Source organism: Manis javanica, chromosome 3, assembly GCF_040802235.1.
Source record: "Manis javanica isolate MJ-LG chromosome 3, MJ_LKY, whole genome shotgun sequence".
NCBI lineage: Eukaryota > Metazoa > Chordata > Mammalia > Pholidota > Manidae > Manis > Manis javanica.
The window spans coordinates 216807127-216827481 of record NC_133158.1 but is presented as its reverse complement, the minus strand read 5'-3'; the positions used below and the strand labels follow the sequence as shown (position 1 = coordinate 216827481).

The 20355-nt window shown below is 49.7% G+C and overlaps 1 protein-coding gene across 2 annotated transcripts; it reads right to left on the bottom strand.

The window, feature by feature from the left end:
* Positions 1–1998: 1998 nt before the first annotated feature.
* On the bottom strand, positions 1999–20192 carry HPF1 (histone PARylation factor 1). Of its 2 annotated transcripts, XM_036998933.2 has the most exons (8): positions 20046–20192; positions 17021–17180; positions 15652–15841; positions 14489–14587; positions 11492–11642; positions 7530–7617; positions 4137–4309; positions 1999–2247 (listed from the first exon to the last, which is right to left on the bottom strand). In XM_036998933.2, exons 1-8 carry the CDS (start codon positions 20091–20093, stop codon positions 2116–2118), a joined length of 1041 nt encoding a protein of 346 aa, XP_036854828.2. In that variant the 5' UTR covers positions 20094–20192; the 3' UTR covers positions 1999–2115. The 2 variants fall into 2 exon arrangements, with proteins under 2 accessions (XP_036854828.2, XP_036854829.2); XM_036998934.2 differs by lacking the exon at positions 14489–14587.
* Positions 20193–20355: the final 163 nt, after the last annotated feature.

Below are 20355 nucleotides of genomic sequence, written 5' to 3'. Positions count from 1 at the left end.
GGAAGAATATATTCATAAATGACATCTCTGGTAAGGGGTTAACACCCAAAATATATAAGGAACTCACACCTCAACACCCAAAAAGCAAATAACCTTATTAAAAAATGGGTGGAGGATATGAACAGACACTTCTCCAAAGAAGAAATTCAAGGTGGTCAACAGGCACATGAAAAGATGCTCCACATCGCTAAGCATCAGGGAAATGCAAATTAAAACCACAGTGAGATATCACCTCACACCAGTAAGGATGGCCCCCATCCAAAAGACCTGGAACAACAAATGCTGGCGAGGATGTGGAGAAAGGGGAACCCTCCTACACTGCTGGTGGGAATGCAAGTTAGTTCAACCACTGAGGGAAGGAATATGGAGGTTCCTCAAAAAAGTACAACTGGAAGTACTATTTGATCCAGGAATTCTACTCCTAGGAATTTATCCAAAGAAAACAAGATCCCTGATTCAAAGACATATGTACCCCTATGTTTATCACATCACTACAATAGCCAAGATATGGAAGCAACCTAAGTGTCCATCAGGAGATGAATGGATAAAGAAGAGGTGGTACATACACACAATGGAGTATCATTCAGCCATGAGAAGAAAACAGATCTACCATTTGCAGCAACATGGATGGAGCTAGAGGATATTATGCTCAGTAAAATAAGCCAGGTGGAGAAAGACAAATACCAAATGATTTCACTCATTTTTGGAGTCGAACAGTGAACAAAACTGAAGGAACAAAACAGCAGATGCACAGACTCCAAGAAGGGACTAGTGGTTACCAAAGGGGAGGGCTGGTGGGGAGGGAGGAAGGGGATTGAGGGGTACTATGATTAGTACACATGATGGGGGGTGGGGGGAGTCATGGGGAAGACTATAGCACAGTAGTGACCATAGCATCTTACTATACTGATGGACAGTGAGTACAGTGAGGTGTGAGGGGGACTTGATTAATATGGGTGAATGTAGTGACCACAGGGTTGTTCATATGAAACCTTCGCAAGAGTCTTTATCAATGATGCCTTAAAAAAAGTCTTCCAAGTGGGGATGCCATGTGGGTAGCAGTGCACAGTGCCGAGCAGTCTGGTGAATATGGGTGGCCTCATGCTGGGGCTCAGGGGACTGAGGGGGGCTGGGCATAGACGGGTCTGTGCTCAGACTTGCGGGGGCCGGACCCGGCAGGCAGGGGCAGTGTGCACTGGAGATGAGTTTCCCAAGCCCGGGACCTGTTGTCTGAAAATCAAGAATCCTTAACTCATGGGCATTGCATGAAATAGTTCCCTGAATCTTGCGCGATTTTACCTGCACGTCACTTGGGGCATTTTCTTCAGCGGCCCTCAAGTCGCTTTGACAGCCGACAGCAAGTTCCCTTGGAGTGACCCCACAGATGTTCTGGGATAAGTCCAACCAATCTACAAGATGTGGGGGTTGAACTAGGTGACCCGAGCTCTTCTCTACCTTAAACTTCAGAGAAAAGGGAAAAGGCTTTCAGGCTCTGTAGCCCACTTCACTGTTCATTGTCCCGCATTTCATGGTTTGTTGTTTTCAAGGACACTGTCAGCTTAAGGAGGATCTTAATCTGCTAGCACTCAGCTATCCACAGGTTTGTGTTATGAGTGCAGTGGAATAAGGTGGAATGGAAACGTTCACCATGTGCACTAATGGTGTGCTGGTTATGTCAGGGCCATCCCAGCCTCCCACGCCGGCCACAGGACTGTTGAATGAATGCACCTGGGGCACCACCTGCCCATGAGTGGCCGGTGCTGCCGTGCTGTGCCCGGGCTTGGTTGGGTCCCCCAGCTGCTGCCCCCAGTCCCATGCCTGGGGCACAGCTCAACTAGCCCAGCCACAGGGAGGAAGAGCCACTGAGTCAGGGCCCGGTGGGGGGCGGTCCAGGGCCCTGGCAGCGGCGTCCTGTGAAAGGTCCATGAGGCTGTGCTTTCCCCCTCAGAGGATTCTACTGCTGTTGATGTGCACATGAAAAAAACCAGGCCAGAGGAGTTGTATACAAATTTTAGTAAGCGTTTCTATCAATTTATTTTCTGTATTCCTTAAAAACAAAGAGCTCACAAGTTAACAGCAACGCTCTAGAATATTCTGTACCACAGCCAGCAGTACTCAGGCTGTAAGCTGGTCTATGTTCTCTCTATTTCTGTTTGCCAGATGGTCTTCAATAATTTCTGCAAAGAGATTCCTCTTCAACAGGTTATATGCAAGAGGTAAAAGCTGGCCGGCGACTTTATGAAAATACTGAAAGATAAAGGAACATAACATGAAGCAGAGAATACAGCAGAAGCCCAGGTGAACAGCAGAAACACCGAGAAAGCTCACAGAGCAGCCCCAGACCACCGCAGCTGCTTGGGGCCTTGGGAGTAGTGACCGGCCAGGCGCCTGGCGCTCTGCCCCGGAGGCAATCCTGTAGCTGTAAGACTAACAGTGTAGCCTGAAGAAACTCGCGTTAAAATCCCGAGCTTCCTTTTATACCCTGGATGAGGTTCACCAACTTCTGCCCCAAACTATAAATGCTTCCCTTTTCTTCCGCTGTGTCTCCAGCAGTTAAGGTCTGCACTGTAGGCACAGGGACACTGTGGCCCCGTCTCCAGACTCCCACCACACGGGCCCGTCTACAGGCCGGCCTCAGGCTGACCCACACCGCAGACTCCCGCAGCTGCACGTCGGCACTTCTTGGGGGGTAACCAGGCGGCGCTCACAGCGTGCCCAGTGCTGTGGCGCTCACGTCACTGTTCTCACACCAGTCACAGTCTCCAGTGCCCAGGCCCAGGTCTGCTGGCGGGCCAGGCACCGCTCTGTCACGTGGTAAAGCCACATGAGGCAGTCGTGAGGTGCAGGGTGGAGTCTTCAGGGGAGACTCCCCCACCAGTGCCATCAGCCCAGCCTGGTAACTGGTCAGGACCCACCTGAAACCCAACCTGAGGGGCATGGGGTGGGAACCGATCTGGACGGCCCTGCAGGTGGTTCCAATGCGTGCCTGGCCTCCTCTCAGACGACTTACATTCCAACAGCATCTCAGGAGATCTCTGCACTTCAGTGTGGGAACTATTGGTCTGCACACGTCTGGAGGCAGCCTGCCTGTGTGAACCTGAGCCCCTCTTTGGGCAGGAGACCGCAGGTCACATTGTGCCTGAATGGTCTGTGGTGTGTGTGCGCAGACGCTACAGGAAAGGAGACAGACACGAAGGTGCTGGAGAAGCTGCCGGGCCTACCCAGCTACTGAGAAGGGAAGCTGTGACTTAAAGCCAAGCAGGTGAGCCCCAGACGTGTCACAGCCACTATGCTTTGGAGCAACCATGGTCGAGGAAGCAGATTTAACTGTTAGGTAGGTTTTTCCTATTTAATGAGCAAAGATAAAATGGCCTCTCCTGTATTTTAAGTAACATAAATTAAAGCATTTTAAAATACAGTGGTGCCCCCTTATCCATGGAGAATATCCCGGACCCCTAGTGGACGCTGAGATGATAGATAGTGCAGATAGTGCTGAACCCTGTATGCATCGTTTTCCTCTACATGCACACCTGGGATAAAGTTTAATTTCTAAATCAGGCACAGTGAGATTAGCAACAGCTGACAGAACAGTCCTAACAATGCAGTGTAATAAAAGGCTTGGTGGACATGGTCTCTTTCTCTTCCTGTGCGGCCCTCACGGTGACGTGCAGTGGCAAGACACCTATAAATGCGATGGAGGGAAGAGGGTGCTATGGGCGCTGTGCCCTGGAGCCAGGAAGACCTGTGTCTGGATGCAGTGACTGTGGGGACCTGGAACCATGGGTAAGACAGGCACTGTGGTCTCTGCTCTTCACCCACGGATCAGACACAAGAGCGCCCCCCGCCCCAGAGGGTGGGACGGAGCCTGGGAAAGCGGGGGCACCACACACACAAATGGGCACAGTCCTGTGGTACGTCTGGTATTTAGTGACTAGTGTCAACCTGAAATTATCTTGTTATTCACCTCTGTCAGGACAGGATGAACTCCAAATAAAAAACATTTTTAGATATGTGCCTTAAAAAGCACTTCACAAAGTTCATTTTAAAGACAAGCTGAATGCACCTCCTACCCGAGCTGGAGACGCATCCACGAGTGTGTGCGAGTGTATGTGGGAGGAGGGGATGGTCTCACTCACGTGGGAGCCGTAACAGAAGAGGTCCACGCCCAGCTCCAGCCCCATGCCGTAGTCACACTCGTCATTAGCGAACTGCACGAACGTCGTCATTTCCTGGAGAGGGGCGAAGGCCCTCAGTCTCTCCTCATCGTTTGGTGCCTCGGCAACCGCCCTGCAGATCCTCCGGAGGTTGGCTGGAAGGAGTGACACCAGGGGTCTGTGACCCCCTCAAAGGTAAAAGCTAAGCTGGGGTTTCCTCCTAGAGCTGCGGCACATAATTTAAACAGCTGCTTCATAATTTTCTACTTGAGATTCAAACATAAAAATGGCCTATGAGAGTTCTTGGATTAGCGAAGTGACTAGTTCACAGTGGACGTAGCTGCGATCACCATTTCACATTAGCTTTCAAAGATTTTTAAGAGCCGAGTACAGGAATTGGCAAACTACAGTCAGACCTGGCCCACCCCGTGTCTAACTGCTCTCAGACTGAGAACGTCCCACCATTTCTTAAATGGTTGGAAAAAAAACCCACAAGAATATGGGGACAGAGACCACAAGTAGCCCACCCCTGGGCTAGTCTATTTTAGCAGCTGGATTAAAAAAAAAAGGCCAGACAATGAAGTTTATTAATTTTGCCCTGTTCAACCGTAATTATTTAAAAAAGAAACACACAGGGAGAGGCAACGATGTAAGACAGAAGTCTGCGGAGCTAGACCTTTACCGAAGATGGGAAGTGTGGCCCGGCAGACTTATTTGAGGTAAGAATAGACATTTCTAACATTCATCTACATTTTATCTTAAAAACACTTCTGTTTTGGTTTTCACCACTTTTCCCATTTCTGGGTGCTGACGTGTGCCAGCTCCCAGGAGCACACGAGAATTACGTAGGGAGCATTATCCAGCGGGCCGGCTGTCCCGACACACTGCTTCCCTGAGGACGGTCCCCGGTCGGAAAAAATGGGTTAGATTACTCAGGCCAAGAGACATCTGTGGGCACAGCGGCTGCTGGGCCGGAGGGGGGACTGGTTGAAACAACGTGACAGTCACACCCACGAGTGACCGATGCTGAGTCACAGTGTGAGGCACAACGCCTGAGCGATTCTGACCACACACCAAAGCACAGGACCCTCAGTGGCTCTGACTGGCACCCACGCCTGCGCCCGGCAGCCACACCGCACAGCCCAGGAAAGCCGCAGTGTGTGCCGCCCCCTTTCCACCTCGGGCAGATGAGTCCCACACAGGACACACTTACTACCTGTGGTCCTGCCTGGAAACAGTGACCGATTCTGGTCTGAAACCTTTACATGACTTTATATAAACTTCACTAGCTTCCTTCCGTTCTTGGAGGGGGCAGTGCAGAGCATCCCCAGGGAACACGTAGGCTTCCTTCAGAGCCTTGAGGATGGAGATCGGGCCCCTCCTTGCGCCACAGAGGACTGACTGAGGCCCTGAGGTCCCGTCTCCCCACAGCGCCGCGGGCAGCACCTCAAGTCATTGAGCAGCGGCGTGGAGTGAAGACCAGCTCTCTTCTGTTTGCAGATAATTTAAAGCTTATCACTTTCTGATACCATATTTCCTATCTTCAGCACTGGCAACTCATATATGGTTAGAAAAGAATTAGCAATTTACAGGAATTACTAAGTTAGAAAAATACTAAAGAATGGAGATAAAGAGATTCAACTCACCACCAATGAGGAAAAACATGTTTTAAAACTTCATTGATTTTTCCATCAATAAAAAATTATACAAAAATTCACTTAGCAGAAGTCAAAACTTAAAGAATATCCAAGTGAAGCCTTAAGTTAACTATACAGAAACAAAACCCTCTCTGACTCCTCAGAATAGTCAGTGAAGGAGCTTCAATACTAACTCTTATTTTTTCCCAGCCACCACCACCAACTGGACACTTAATGAGCCACAGTGGTCGTGTCAGAGTGTAAGCCAGGCATGAGCCACGCAATCACTGGTGGCAAGCCCTCTGCAGCCAGAAGGGCCCAGCCGGGGAGCCTGCCCCTCCTGAGGACGGGAGCGGGCCCACCTGAGAGGCTGGGGAGGGCTGGAAACACTGCACACGTCACTCGACCTGCCAAACATGGCATTTATGAGTTGCTCACTAGACTGTATCTTGTTTACCAGGTAAAATGTTCTGTGTAAGAAGCTGCAGAGGTGGAACTGGCAGGGGGCCGAGCTGGCTGACTTGCTGACATGGTCCCACACTGACAAGCTGCCGGCCAGCCACACTTCCTGGCAGACGTGAGGCGATGGCAAGATCCTGGGCCTTTTGTACTTTGCCGCCACTTCTCATCCAGAAGTGACTGAACCACGGAAGGCCCAAACACCCAGAATGTCAGGAGAAAGGAGAGGTAAACAGCAATGATCTTGGGCGTAAAACTCGAGAACCGCAACCCGGGAGGGTGTGGCGTTTACTCCAGGGGACTCATTCAGCACCCACCACCCCTAAGCTTTCCAGACTGCTGTCACTGTGACAGATAGTCTCAACCTTCCCCAAATGAGACAGTAGTTCTGTCCTCTGAAGTTTTCAGATGGCCCAGGGGCAGAAGGGAAGATCAGACGCAGCCGACGACAGCCAGTGGGAGAGCCCGCAGTCCCCCCACCGGGGCCCGGCCCGCTCTGGCTTCAGGCAGGGCACGGGACACACCAGCCTGGCCAACAAGTAGCACGCAGGCTCTCCGTGTCAACAGATTCTCTCTAGTACCCAGAAAACTGATGTGAAAATAGTTTAAAGATACTTAATTTAACCCAATATATCCAAAATAGTACTGTTTCAACATGTAGCCAATATAAAAAAGTTAGCACTGTTTCAGCTTTTAAATTTAAATGGATTAAAATGAAGCAAAATGGCCAATTCGGCTCAGCGGCACAGCCCCATCTGAGGTGCTCTGTAGCCACGTGGCTGGTGGCTCCATACTGCGCAGCCCATCCTACTCGTCTGTGAGGGGGACAGCAAAAGTTGCTCTGTCATGAACAGTTTTTCTGTGAGGCACCTCGACCTACTGGCCGCAGACTGAACAGCCAGGTTTGAGCACAGATGCTTTAGAACTGTTTCAAAAGGCAGGCATCCAGGCCCCAACCCTTATGTGGAACAACAGCTGCAAAGCCAGGCACTACCAGCAAGCACCTGCCACACTGCCACCCATTGCCGCCCGAGCTGCTCGCCCATCAGTCATTTCACGGGTGAGAAAGACTAAGTCTTCTGTGGTCAAATCATTCACTTAAGGTTAAAAAGCTACAAACCAGTGTCAATTCTGGCATTACTGGCCCTAACACCCGGCTCTTTATCACAGTCCCTCCAAAGGCACACGTACTCACCACTTATCAGCATGAGGGACACCTGCCCCACATACAGACATGCACACTCACAGACGCACACAATGCATGTCAGAAACACGTTACCGTCAGTTTCTGGAAGCTCTCTGTACCCAACGTCGTTCTTATCCACTGGGACAACCATGCCTGCACCGTGAAAGGTCTTTGCCACAACCTAAGTAAGAGAAAACAGTAAAATTTAATCATGGTAAACGGACAACCAAACCCCAAACAGCTGCCAGAATCAGCACATGGACTTTCAGCACTTCTGTCCAAACGTGACATCCAAGGACATTCTATTTCAGCAAATGTGGACTCCAAGGCAAAAGCTTAATGGTACTTCTTTCCTTTAAAATCAGCTAAAAGCTGAGCACTTGAAGTAATTAAACTAAGCAGCCAGCCTGTGCCGACTGTGCCAGGGAGAGCCCAGCACGCCCCGGGCAGAGGGGAAGCCGGGACACTGATCTCCTCTCAGGCCGAAGTGTCCGTGGGCACCTCCGCCCTTAGGCAGAGGGCACTGGGCGCAAAGGGGAAGGACAGCATTCGCAGGAAGATGCGGTAGGACAGGATTCTCACCCATCTTGCCAAATTCAGGTCCCCCATTTTTACCTGGAAAACTCCGGCTTGTTTGCAAACTTCCGGCTTTGGGTGCCCTTCATGGAGGCAAATGCCTAGCCAGGTAACTTTTATCCTGTGGTGACCTTTAGGGACAAACATGGGCCGGTCCCCGCCACTGCAACCCTGCCAGGCTGCACCTTCTTACTTACACTAGTGGCACGCTCTGTAGGCCTCTCCTTAACAGAACACCTGCCTCAAATACTGCACTTCTTTTTGCAGCCCAGTGAAAACTCCCAAGACAGAAGTGGACATAACCCCAAAATCCAACTCCATTCTCTGCTGCACAATGAGTCCACTCTAGTGTTTGTCTCCACAACCATGCTCTCTCCTTACCTTTTATTAAAGCAACAAAAGGGACTGATTATTCAAAAGTTCTCAGACAACTGCTCACCATTGTTTTTTTGGGGGGAAAAGCAAATGAAGTTATAGTTAGCTTATATCTTACTATTCATATCAAATAATTTGCAGCTGGATTTCAGGATTCAGTATAAAAACAAACCACAAAACTACTATAGGAAAACACAAAATTTTTAAAATGATTTTGGGTCGGAAAAGGAAAAGACTTAGACATTCGACTACATAAAGCGAACAGGACAAACTAGCTGATGGGAAACATCTGTAATGTATCCATGTCACAACACAATAAAGACCAATATCTTTAAACTACAAAGGAGTCTTAAATAAAGGAACAGACTAACACCTAAATTGAAGCACAAGTAAGAAAAGACTAATTCTAACCCTGAAAGAAAAATATGAAAGTTCTGGCCATACACATAAGGCCAAGAAAGGACTAATTCTAACCCTGAAAGAAAAATATGAAAGTTCTGGCCATACACATATGGCCAGCAGATACATGGAAACCCAAGTCCTTTATCATCCAAGAAATTCCAATTCAAACAGTGACACCCCACCTTATACTCAGAGTGGACAAGACTGAAGGGGCTGGTAACACCTGGGGCAGGACACAGGCACCCTGTGGTGGGGCCTGCAAACTAGTAACTCACACAGGGCAGTTCTGTGAAGAAGTAAGACCCTGCAGAATGAAAGAAAAGCAGAGAAAATAACACACGCACAAAACCACTTTCAACCTGGCAGTACTACACCAAGGAATTTCTTCTAAGGAAATAATCAAGTAAATGCAAATAAAGGTACAAAAGGTTGTTAATGGCAGGGTTGTTTATTTGTGAAAAGTCTTAAACAACCACACTTGGAACATAAGCACACTGCTCTGCTGCCATTCAAAACCCTGAGGTAGATCTTCAATTTAGCAATATTAGGTGATAACCATAATATATTCTGAAGTATAAAAAGTAGGTCATAAAATAGTATCGATAAAGAAAAAGAAAAGAACAATACAGTTTCTGACTTCTCCCCACACAGGCTGACTGACCCACAGCAAAATCCATGGTATGTAGGTATTTTCACATTTTTCACATATGATTAACTATACTAATTGAGGTATCAATTGTTAGCAAAACATGAGATCATCAGAATCCTGATTTTATTATGAAAAGTAGGGTTACAGATTTAGGAAGACCCTGCCCAAGGGTTGGTGATGTTCAGAGGCATCAGTCAGGCAGACGGAATGATGTGCCTCATTTTACAGCAACATTAAGTAAATGTTCATTTTAAATATGCAGTCTGGGTATAAAAAAGTAAATTGGCAGGCAGAGCCAGTTAGTGGGAAGGTGTGGAAAGAATGCTAAGTAAAAAAAGTGTGAACTCAAAATCTCAGATCTACCCCTTACGATTTGGACAAGGAACAGTCTCTGCAAACCTCGGTTTACCCATCCACAGAGCAGGATAATGCCTACGTGGCCGATTTGCTGGCTGGCCGAGTGGTAACTGTAGGGACTCTGCATTCCCGAGCACTCCACGTGGTCGGCACAAACACGCTGGTTTCCGGTGGGCTGTGTGGTGCTCGGTTACGCCAGAAACGGAAGTACTATGCTCATACACAAGGACAAAGTCACTAACTCACATATGCTAGTGAAACAGTTTTTCAGGACTAGAAAAAGATGAATTAAATGAAGTTCTCACAACAGTAAAATGACAAACATAATAGCAAAGGATCTGAAACAGAATCACGAACACATCTCTGTGAGGGCAAAATCATGGTTGTCTTTAAGTTTTTTTTTATGTTTTTACTGACTATTTCTGCAAAAAGAACAAATACTACAAAGAAACCTCTTGGGGCAGGGCCAGGACAGACACACCCATAATTTTAAAGCCCAATCGTATCTATTTACAGTCACAGGGAAGAACTGGGACATGTCATCTGCAGTAAATCATGGCCAATGGAGGGAAGTAGAGCTCTGAAGGGGGGCTGTGCTGACAGACGCTGTCTGCAGGAGACACTGTCTTGGGTCAGAGTGAGCCGGGAACACACAGGAAGAGGTGAGAAATGCTGCCTTCTGCTCAAGGTGGGAGAGGCTCCCTATGAAAACCAGCCACAGAAATGTAAAATGGCCACAAAAATCGAGGTAAAAAATGCCCCACTGCAATGAGTTTCATTCCAGAGCGCACTCTGAGGAACTACTGGCCTTGAGACCCACAGACAGAGAATGGCCAGTGCCCAGTGAGCGACTCTGACCTAGCGGAGCGTCTTGCAGGGGAGGCAGGGAGAGGAGGGGCTGAAGCAGGACGTCCAGTAGCGAGGGCACCCGGGCTGGCGGGGAACGACTAGTCCTGCCTTTGGCCTGAGTGTTCAGAAGCAGCGCCGTGGACGTGGCAGGGGAGGGCAGGGCGGGACGACCAGGGCCACATTCAGCGACCAATGTCCTTCCTCCCAGAGCTTGTGCAACACACCCCTGTGGGTTGCTAATTTTCTCTAAAGCAGAATTCTTTCAGCCCGTATGTTAACTTCCCTGGAATTTTAAGAGAAAAACCAAAGGGATCCCAAATCCAGAAGTATTTGCTGTTCACAACACCACACTCAGGCTGCAGGCATAAGCAGAGACGCAGACATGAGGGGGAGAGGGCTGCGGACCCACGTTCACCGGAGCAAATGACGGGTCTGCCCCCATGCCGCCTCCGGAAGGGCACTGCTCCGAGGCTGGCACCCGATCCTGATCCCCCCGCGAACATCTTGCGCTGGTCAGCAAACCGCCACCAGTCAAAGAAGTTGAAGTGGACGTCACATACCAAGCTGCCTTCCTCAATCTTAGGAAATGAGCAGCAGGTAAACGAACAGAGCGGGAAATACCGGTGTACGTGACGTGACCCCCGTGGCATCGGCACCGTGCCTTGTGCCCAGCTGTGCGCTGCCCTGAGAGAGCCGCCCCAAACCCGGCCAGGCGGGCCCTGGACAGCCGTGGAGGCCCCTGCAGAGTACAGGGTGGGGGAGCAGGGCAAAACCCACCCGGGGAGGGCCGAGAGGAAGACCCCGCTGGACAGCAGACTGGCCGGAGACAGACAGGCCTCGCCCCTACCTTCCTGTCCCTCTGTGCCATCCTCGCGGTCCGCTGCTCCAGGGCAAAGCCCAGGCTGCCGGCTGCCGCTGTGAGTCTGTGATCTAGGTCTTTCAAGAGACTCGTTTTCTTCCTGTCTGTTACCTCTTTAAGTTTTTTCATCAGAAATAATCTGAAACGGAAGTAAGAGCTCTCATTATTAGGCAGGCCGCTCAACTAAGCACACGGACTGGGCTGAAGACATCGAATCCCAGGCGAGAGGAGGTCTCCAGGCAACCACCGACAGTTCTCGCCAAATCGCTGACATTTCTTCAGACAAGAGAAAAGCAGTATTAACCAAAAGCTGCCAGTCACAAAACAGCAAACACGATTCTGTCTGTATCATCTCTCTAATGTCTACTGTAACGACAAAGGGGATATTCAAAAAGCTGGGACATAGCCAAGGTTTTTAATTATGTACTTGGTACTAAGATAGGACGTACTGGTTTGGAGAAGTATGGCAAAACAGAAGAGAACAGTATGTAGACACCAAAAAGCGTTTTTAAGACAGAGCCATAGAAAACAAATAATACTTAAGGCCAACAGGTTTAAGAAACGTTACTTTCAGATCTGTGTTAAGATGAAGTTAAGAGAATGTGAACAGAAAGCAAAGCTATTTTTAAGTTTAGAGTCACAATCCTAAGTGATTTCAAGGTATGTGAACAAACACAAATACCAGTTACAGAAATACCCTTGTGGTTTACTGTGAGCAGGGCAAGGTCTTCACTAGCTGCACCAGAGGCAGCCAGGCACACAAGCTGATCCCTTCCTGGGCGGCCACCACCGGACTCCCAGGGGGCGCCCCTCTCCAGGACAGGGCAGTCTGCTCCGGGCCGGGCACCGTAGGTGCTCAGAGCGGGCGCTGCCCTTCCATTTACAACCTGGAGACGAGCACAGAGGAGCCGACTTGGCAGGTTCGTAGCATGGGTATTAGCAATTAAAGTGCCACAGACACAGCCACCACTGCCATCGCCATCCTCTACTCACAGCCCCAAGCCCACCCGGCAGCCCAGCCAGGAACACATCCACCTTAACCGCACGAGGAGCTGGCCGGCGGGCCGGGGTGGAGCAGTCCCACCGCCCTCACTTCTCTGGCACAGCACGTGTGACCCGATACTGGAACCACCCAGGTCACTAGTCAGAAGTACTCTACCGCAATCTAGTGTTTGAGAACCATTGCTTATGGCAGGAAGCCTACGACCCAACACAGTGAGACAGGGTGGCACAGGATGCGGGGCGGCGGGCAGGAGGGGCAGAGCTGGAACAGGCTGACCGGGGGCCGGAGGGCCCGCTGGCACCCTTTACTATGCACCACACACTTCAGTTAGCCTTGGGCTCTGCACAAAGCAGTCATTCATTAAGCATGCATCAAAATGAGTGTCCATTCACTTAAAATGTTTACTTGCAGTGAGTTTTCCACACTCAAGAATTAAAGCTATAGAAGTATCGTTTTGGGCTACGCTTACATGTTCCTGGAACACGTATTTGGAAAGTGTTCCTAGGTGCCGCTCTGGATGTGGTGAAGTGGGGTCCTGGTGGGGACCCCGTGGTGTCGGAGGGAGGACTTCCCACCAGCAGGTTCTGTGTCTAGTCCGGCCTGAAGCCACAAACTACAGCAGTTACAGAGTGGCCAGTGGACCCCCAGGGGTCCCCAAGACCTTAGGAGGTCTGTGAGGTCACAGCTGTTGCTACAATTGTTTTAGAAAAAAAATAATCATTCCTAATTTTGCTATCTGAAGATACGTACTTAAAAACTGAGTATATCTAGATTTTTTCCTGTATTAGATAATTTGAAAATGGAATCATTCTACCCTATTCTATTATTTGACCTCTTTACATACTGTATCAAACATCTTTCCAAATCAACAAATCAATATCCTGGTATTACAGTGTATGGACATTCTATACTTACTTGATTTTCCCTTTCTACCAATTTTTTGTTTTTATAAATAACCTATAATATACATACATATTTGTGTAACTGTCCAGAATTTCTTCAGATAGGGCATAAATGTTCACTTAGCACAGTACCAATCGGAAGAGCAGAAGGGCCGTCTGGGCACCTCCTGTGTCACTGCCCATTAGATACACTGGTTGACATCAGTTTGAGTCCTGCCTTCTGCAAACATACGCTACTAAATTGCAAGGAGTAAGTCTTTTAAGCAGGGTACCAGGAGAGGCCGCAGGAAATGGGACCTCTTATTACACCCAAGGTGGTGAAGGCCGCATTCCCCATCTGCTACAGTGTGCGCCGCACAGCTGCTGCCAAGGGGCTCTGCGTCGGGCCCGTGGCTGGGAGAGCGTGGACTGGCCTTCCACGCGGCAGCACGCTGCACTTCCCCTCTGCGCTTCTGGCCCCACACGGGACTCGCTTCTCTCAAGCACCTCACTGAAACCCGACGGGAGGAGACACACCAGGTGGAGGCCGTGCAGCTGCCTCCCTACCAGGGACACCTGCTGCCCAAGATCTGTGCCCAGGCCCTAGCTTGGGGGCTGAGGGGCAGAGGGCAGGGCACCCATTTCACTGCACACATCACATCGCAGACGTGTGGTCCTGAGGCTTCTCGTGCAGCAGTCCACGCTTTCCCAGCTCTCTGGGGGTGGCCAGTTCTGCCACACAGCTGGCCTTCCCGGAGGCCCGGCAGCCCTCCCAGGGCCTTACGAGCACCTGCTTCACTGCAGCAGATCGCAGGTTCTTAATGAACTCTTAACGATGGTGTTAATGAAGAGGGCTAAAAAAATCTTTTGCTTTGCCACTGGATAAATGAAGGAAATATTAAGTAATACTTTCATTAAAGCATTTATATAAAAGGTATATTTTTTGGTGAAAAATAGCAAAAGTGTACAATTATCTGCAAAAGTCAGATGATCTCATAGATAAAATTTGGGGGTTACTACAATTCCCCTTAGTGATGGACTGATACAGTACAAAATAGAAGTATTATAAATAGGAGGGATTGAGATAGAATGTTTTCTTACTTGACTGCAGCAAACACGTTCTCTCCATTTTGAACAATTACACAACTTTTCTTTGCTTCATTTGTACCGACACACACAGGAAGTTCATCAGGAGAATCCCTGTTTAAGCCAAAGATGAAATAAATCATGGAACGGGCAGCTAAATTTTTACTGACAGGCAACCAGAAGTTTAAGTCAACAACGATCTATATCTGAATGTTTTTAAAAAGCTGCAACGAATTTGCCATGTTGAAACTTAAGTTTCTTAGGAATATCCACGATCAATCTAACTTATATAACAGGTTCTAAAATTAAGATTTTTAGGACCCAGTTACTATTATACCTAAATACAAAGAACAAGGGAAGAAGGCCTGTCAAGTGAAGTAGGTAAAATCATACACGGACATCTTAGCCTGAATTTTAGTCTGTGAAAAAAAGAAAAAAGGCAAAAACAAAAAAAGCAACAGGACAGGATTAGGACACAGAAGAGGTGAAGGGGTCCCATCTACACACATAACCAAATCCCTTTATTTGCAAACTGAGGAAACCCGTACAGAGGTGAAGTGACTCAGCCGACGTCCTAAAGGCAGCGGATTCCACGGCGCTCAGCTCCCGGCCCTGCACGCGTTCCCCCGACTGCACATGCCCCCGGCCCCAGTCCCCTGCTTCCTGTCACCTACGGCCGGTCCCCACTTTAAATGACAGCACCTCTACCCATACCAGTGGACACGCTGTTTTGTTCCCTTAACCTACTTCTATTTCTTAACATTCTCAGTATTTTACATGTATCCATTTAATGCTCTTAATATTCCCATTAGGTATGTACGATTATCCTCACTTTTATGAGAGGAAACCGTGTCAAGGAAAGTCACAGCCACTAGTGGCCTGCAGAGGGCCACCCAGATAAACAGTAGGGCTGACAAGTCACAGGGGCAGCTCGAAAACATCTTTCTTGGGCTGAAAGAGCACTTCTGAACCCAAAGAGAAAAATGCACGGGGGAAAAGCCAGTGAGATGGGACCCAAAGAGTTCACCCGTCCCCAGGGAGATGGAGCTGCCCAGCAGGAAGGGCGGCCAGCTAGGGCCCCGGTGAGGGGCGTGCGCCCTTCGCCTGGGCGGCCCTGAGTCTCCCTGTGGGCGTCAGGAGGACGGGAGCTGTACTTCAGAGGAGAGAAGGTCCCGTACCTGAAATACCCCATGTGGAACTGGGTTCTATTGTCTCCAATAATGATGGTCTGGAACTCAGGAGGGTCGTAGTAAAATCTCCAGTGAAGGTTAAAATTCAGGCTTGCTGAGCTTTTCTTCATTTTATGTTTTCCGGCAAGGATATCATAAGGACCCACTAATCTGAGTCCAACGCTTGTGGAAAGTGAATCTATAAATGAAATTAGTTTATTTAGACAATGGCTTTCTGGAGGCAGATAGTAAACAATGCCTTTCATTTGTAAACTATTTCTAAGCAATTGTCTTTAAAAAGCTTCAAAGGAGAAAAAAACCATTAGTTACATGATGTTATAAACACTCAATGGAAATCAATGAAAAGGTGGCACTTACATGCGGGATTTCCTCTTAAATATATGACTGACTATATGTTAAACATTCCCACTGTGTCTTAGTTTGGCCAAAGCAAGACCGTGCATACTCCTGTGGGCATCCTGGGGCCGCACACGCCCACCTTGTCTCGTGAGCGTGCTGCCGTTGGCCTGGAGCACCCACAGCACACCCGGACCAAGGGGCACATATGTGCATCAAGGTAAACACTTAACAAAAAAGTGCATTTACAGAGAACATCTTTTTCCCTTCGCTCTACCCCAGCGGATGGCCCTCTCCATTCCCTCGCGTCCTTGGCAATCCCCTTGGCCAGCCCTGATCCTGGCAGACGCGCAGGTCAGAGGGAGAGTGTTGAACAGAACCACACAGACATGAAGTCTGTTCGCTTTCACAGCATCAGCCGGGTCCCCGCTGCTCCTCTACGAGGGAGGGACACCTTCCAGGCAGGACCTGGATATGTGAGGTGGGCGGAGAGGAAGAACATCTTTGGAAGAGGAAACATGAACAAAGGCATGGAGACAGTTTCCTGGGAGGCGATGCTTCAGCTGGGCTGGAGTCCAGGGCAGCACACACTAGTTCTTACGGTGACAAGGCCCTTAAACCACCCCTCTCACTCGCTGGAGATGACAAGGTCAGCGGTCTGGTGCACAGGGCTGACGACCTTCCCCCTCTGTGAGCAGACGTGTATATATATATATATAAGTTTAAAGGGAGGGCATGCTGTTCGGAGGAGTCACTGCACAGCCTAAGTGTTCTGATATATGGCCCAATTCATAGTTTTCTATAGCATAAAGGGACTGCTTCTCCACCTCACGGTAGAACATTTCAACAGTTTACTTTTGCTCATAAACAGGCGACAGCGGCATATCACTAGAGCGTCACTTTATGTAATCCTTACTAGAAACATCTTTGAGAGTTCCTTTCCATGACTGCTTAGATCCTTGGTCCCATTTCCTACTGTCTTTTCCATTGGTAGCAGCAGAATGATTCTGTAGTGACTCACCTGCTGGCTTTTCAGGATCAAGCTCCTCACAGAACTTCCAGAAGTGATAGAAATCTTCCGGCATTGAGAGCTTATAATGACTTTCTACTTCTTTTCGAAGCTCAGTGGGGACGTCAGCTTTACAGGATTTACTCTTCTTCACATCACCTGTTTTTCCACACTGAAAATTGGCACATAAAACTGTGTCTCTGAAAGTAATTCCAATAATTTTCCTTGCTTAACAATATTGCTCATTTTTGTTCACCCAACTCTATGAGATACATGTGTTTGCTTTAAAACTGTGTAAATAGTATTTCTGAGTAAAATCTGGGGACTGTTTTGGGCAAAGAAAAAAGGAAAAAATCAGTTTATAATACATAGTCAAGATGGACCCCCACAGCAAGTCTTTACATATATTTCTCTAAGATAACAGAAACACAGAAAACAAACAAAAAGTAGATGAGGTAAAAGAGCAGAAGAGGAATAAGGAAAAGGTGAATTTTTGCCTTACTTGGTAAGCAGGGTGTCATCACACCCTTTGTTTAAACAGACTGTGTGACAGAACCAGAAGCAAACTGTCAGAAATTACTGGATACAAGAGCATTTGCCAGTTAAAACCATCACTTCAGAAAAGGATCCTTAATGCCAGGACTAGGTCACAAAACTTACTTCGAGCAGTCTCTGCAGTACAGGCTCATGACCAAGTACACTAGGTTCCACAATGCCTCCGAGGTACTTGGTAAGTTTCTCCGACGATAAGTGCTTAGCTGGGGCTTACTTATCTTCAGTTGTGTAAGCAGCAATCTGCTTTTCTTTCTAGGAACCCAGATCCTTTCTTTCTGGATGAAGTTCCTGCCTCTTGATTCCTTCTTTCCGCCTACAACAGGAGCAGTTCTGCACCCCAGGGGACACGTTCAGTGATGTTGGGGACCTTTTTGTCACAAATCTGGGGCGGGCACTACTGGCATTAGTGAGGCGGATGCCAGGGACATTGCATGCGACAGACCCCCTTGACAAACAGCTCTGGCCCCCAAGTCCCCAGGGCCGGGGTTGAAAAATCCTAATCTAGATGTTTCTCATATTTCTATTCCTCTGTTTCTCCAGGAAGCTCCAGTTTATTGATGTTACTCTGTGTCACTCAAAGCCTACACAATTTACCAACGAGATGACACACACAGAGAGTTCTTCATAAATGCTGTTTCTACTAGCAGAAAACCACAAATGAAAACATCTACTGGCAGAACGGGAAGTTACAGGATTTTCACAAAGTGGACTGTTACACTTAGTGAGCAGGAAAGCCACACACAGCAATATGCACGTCTCAGTATAATGATGGATGAGGAGAAAGTCCTTGAAGATTATGTGCAGCATGACAGCCCTTTTACGAAGGTAAAAAACAAATATTGTTCGGGCAGGCCCTCCTAGGTGATAAAGCTGTAACAAGACAGCAGGAGAAAACAAAATTCAGGATGGTAGCTGCAGGAAGCCCGGCAGGAGGACAGGTGAGGAACACGTGCAGCGCTACCCTCAGGGCTTCGGTCCTCACGTGGGCACCGGGCTCCCAGGTGCTTGTCGTACTGTTAACACGTACGGAAAAGAGGACCACGCAGACACCGACGGTAAATTCATTATGCCGAGGATTACAGCATGCCTGAGGCCATAAAAAATCTGGAAAAGGTTGTTGAAATATAGATCCAAAAATGGATGTCAGTAATAACAGCAAACAGCAGGAACAGTAAGTGCCAACACTGGCTGTGCACTTACTATGTGCCCGGTCACTGTTCTAAGCACTTTCTATGGTGTAACTAATTTAATTCTCGCAACTACAGGGGATCTAGACACCACTACCCACATTTTACAGACGAGGAAACTGAACTAACTCCCCTCGGTCCCCAACTAGAACGGGAACATCAGGGATTTAAACCCAGGTGGGCTGGCTCCTGGGCACAGAACCGACCACTTCGTGGAGCTTCTCTAATTCCAAGCAGAGGGCAGGAGGTACAGACCGAGTCCTGACTACCTCCCTTCCGCTCCCATCTTTGCTTAGATTCAGAGACTGGCCCAAATTTAAGATGTCAGGAAGAAAGCCTTATAATCTACCTCCCGGAAAGGCAGTTTTGCATGTGGTCCGGTCGCCTGGACTGGCTCCTGACCTCCGATTCCCAGCTGTTACCTTGGGGGAGTACTTGACCTCTTTGCGCCTTGTCTGCTCATCTACGAAAAGGGCGTAGACGTGTCGTGCCCATACCACCGGGCTGCTGTGCGCAATGTGATCGTGAAATTACACAGAACGGTTCTAGCACATAAGGCACTACTGCTGGCTTCAGTGTTCACGGATCGCCGCGCTGGCATTTCATTTCCAATGCCTTCACTCGGTCTAAGTAGTTCACTACAGCTTCAGAGGGAGGAGGGTTTCTTCAGCTCGGCCCCACTGCGGACTGGTTGAGGGACAGCTGTCCCCTCCAGAGGCCGCACTTTCTACGCTCGTGTTCCCAGAAAGCATGACCCGACATAAAGAACGGCCAGAGCACGAAGCCCTCCAAAGCTCTCACCCTCCCCAGTCTGCATACGGCCAGAAAAACCCTCCAAGTCCCTCAGTGCCGCTGCTTTCCCGCCTGACTCTCCGCATCGCTACCGCAGTGCCTACAGGATTCCAGAAACCTTATAAAAGCACGAGAAAATGCACATTCCGATTCCCCCCCGTCGGTGCCTCTGTGGTCGGGTCCCCCCTCCTCCCGCGTCTCCCGGGCCCCAGCCAGGCCCAGCTCCCCGCGGGGCCCAAGCATCCCGCACACTCACTTCCTACCCCCTGCTTCCCTTCGCCGCCAAGCAGCAGCTCCGACCGGGGCGGCCCCGAACCTTCCCGGACACCCTGGGGCCTGTTCGCCCTCGGATCTCAGCACCCGGCCCGCCGCGCGGTACCGCCGCGGGGGTTGTGCTCCCGGCTTGCCTCCCCGGCCGGCGCGAGCCGGGCCCCGGCGGGGGACGCGTGAGCCCGCCCGCCGCCCGCAGCGCCCCGGGTCCCGCACGGCCTCCGCCGCAGTACCTGCTGCCCCTGCCCGCCGGGCCTGCGCCGCCCGCCGCAGCCCGCCATGCCGCACCGCCCACCCGCGGGTCCGAGCTCGCCGCCTGCTTCCGGCGTCAAGAGCCGCCAGCGGAGACCCAACCCGCCCGAGAGCGCCTGTTATGGGGGAGACCCCGCCCCTTCCGTCACCATGGCCCCGCCCCTAGCGCCCCGCCCCTTACCGTGGCCACACCCCTCCCGACACGGTGGCCCCGCCCTCTACTCTGGGGCCCGCGGCGGGAAGCGGCACGCTGGGTGCGTCCTGGCCCCAGCCCGCGCTGCGTCTCCCAGG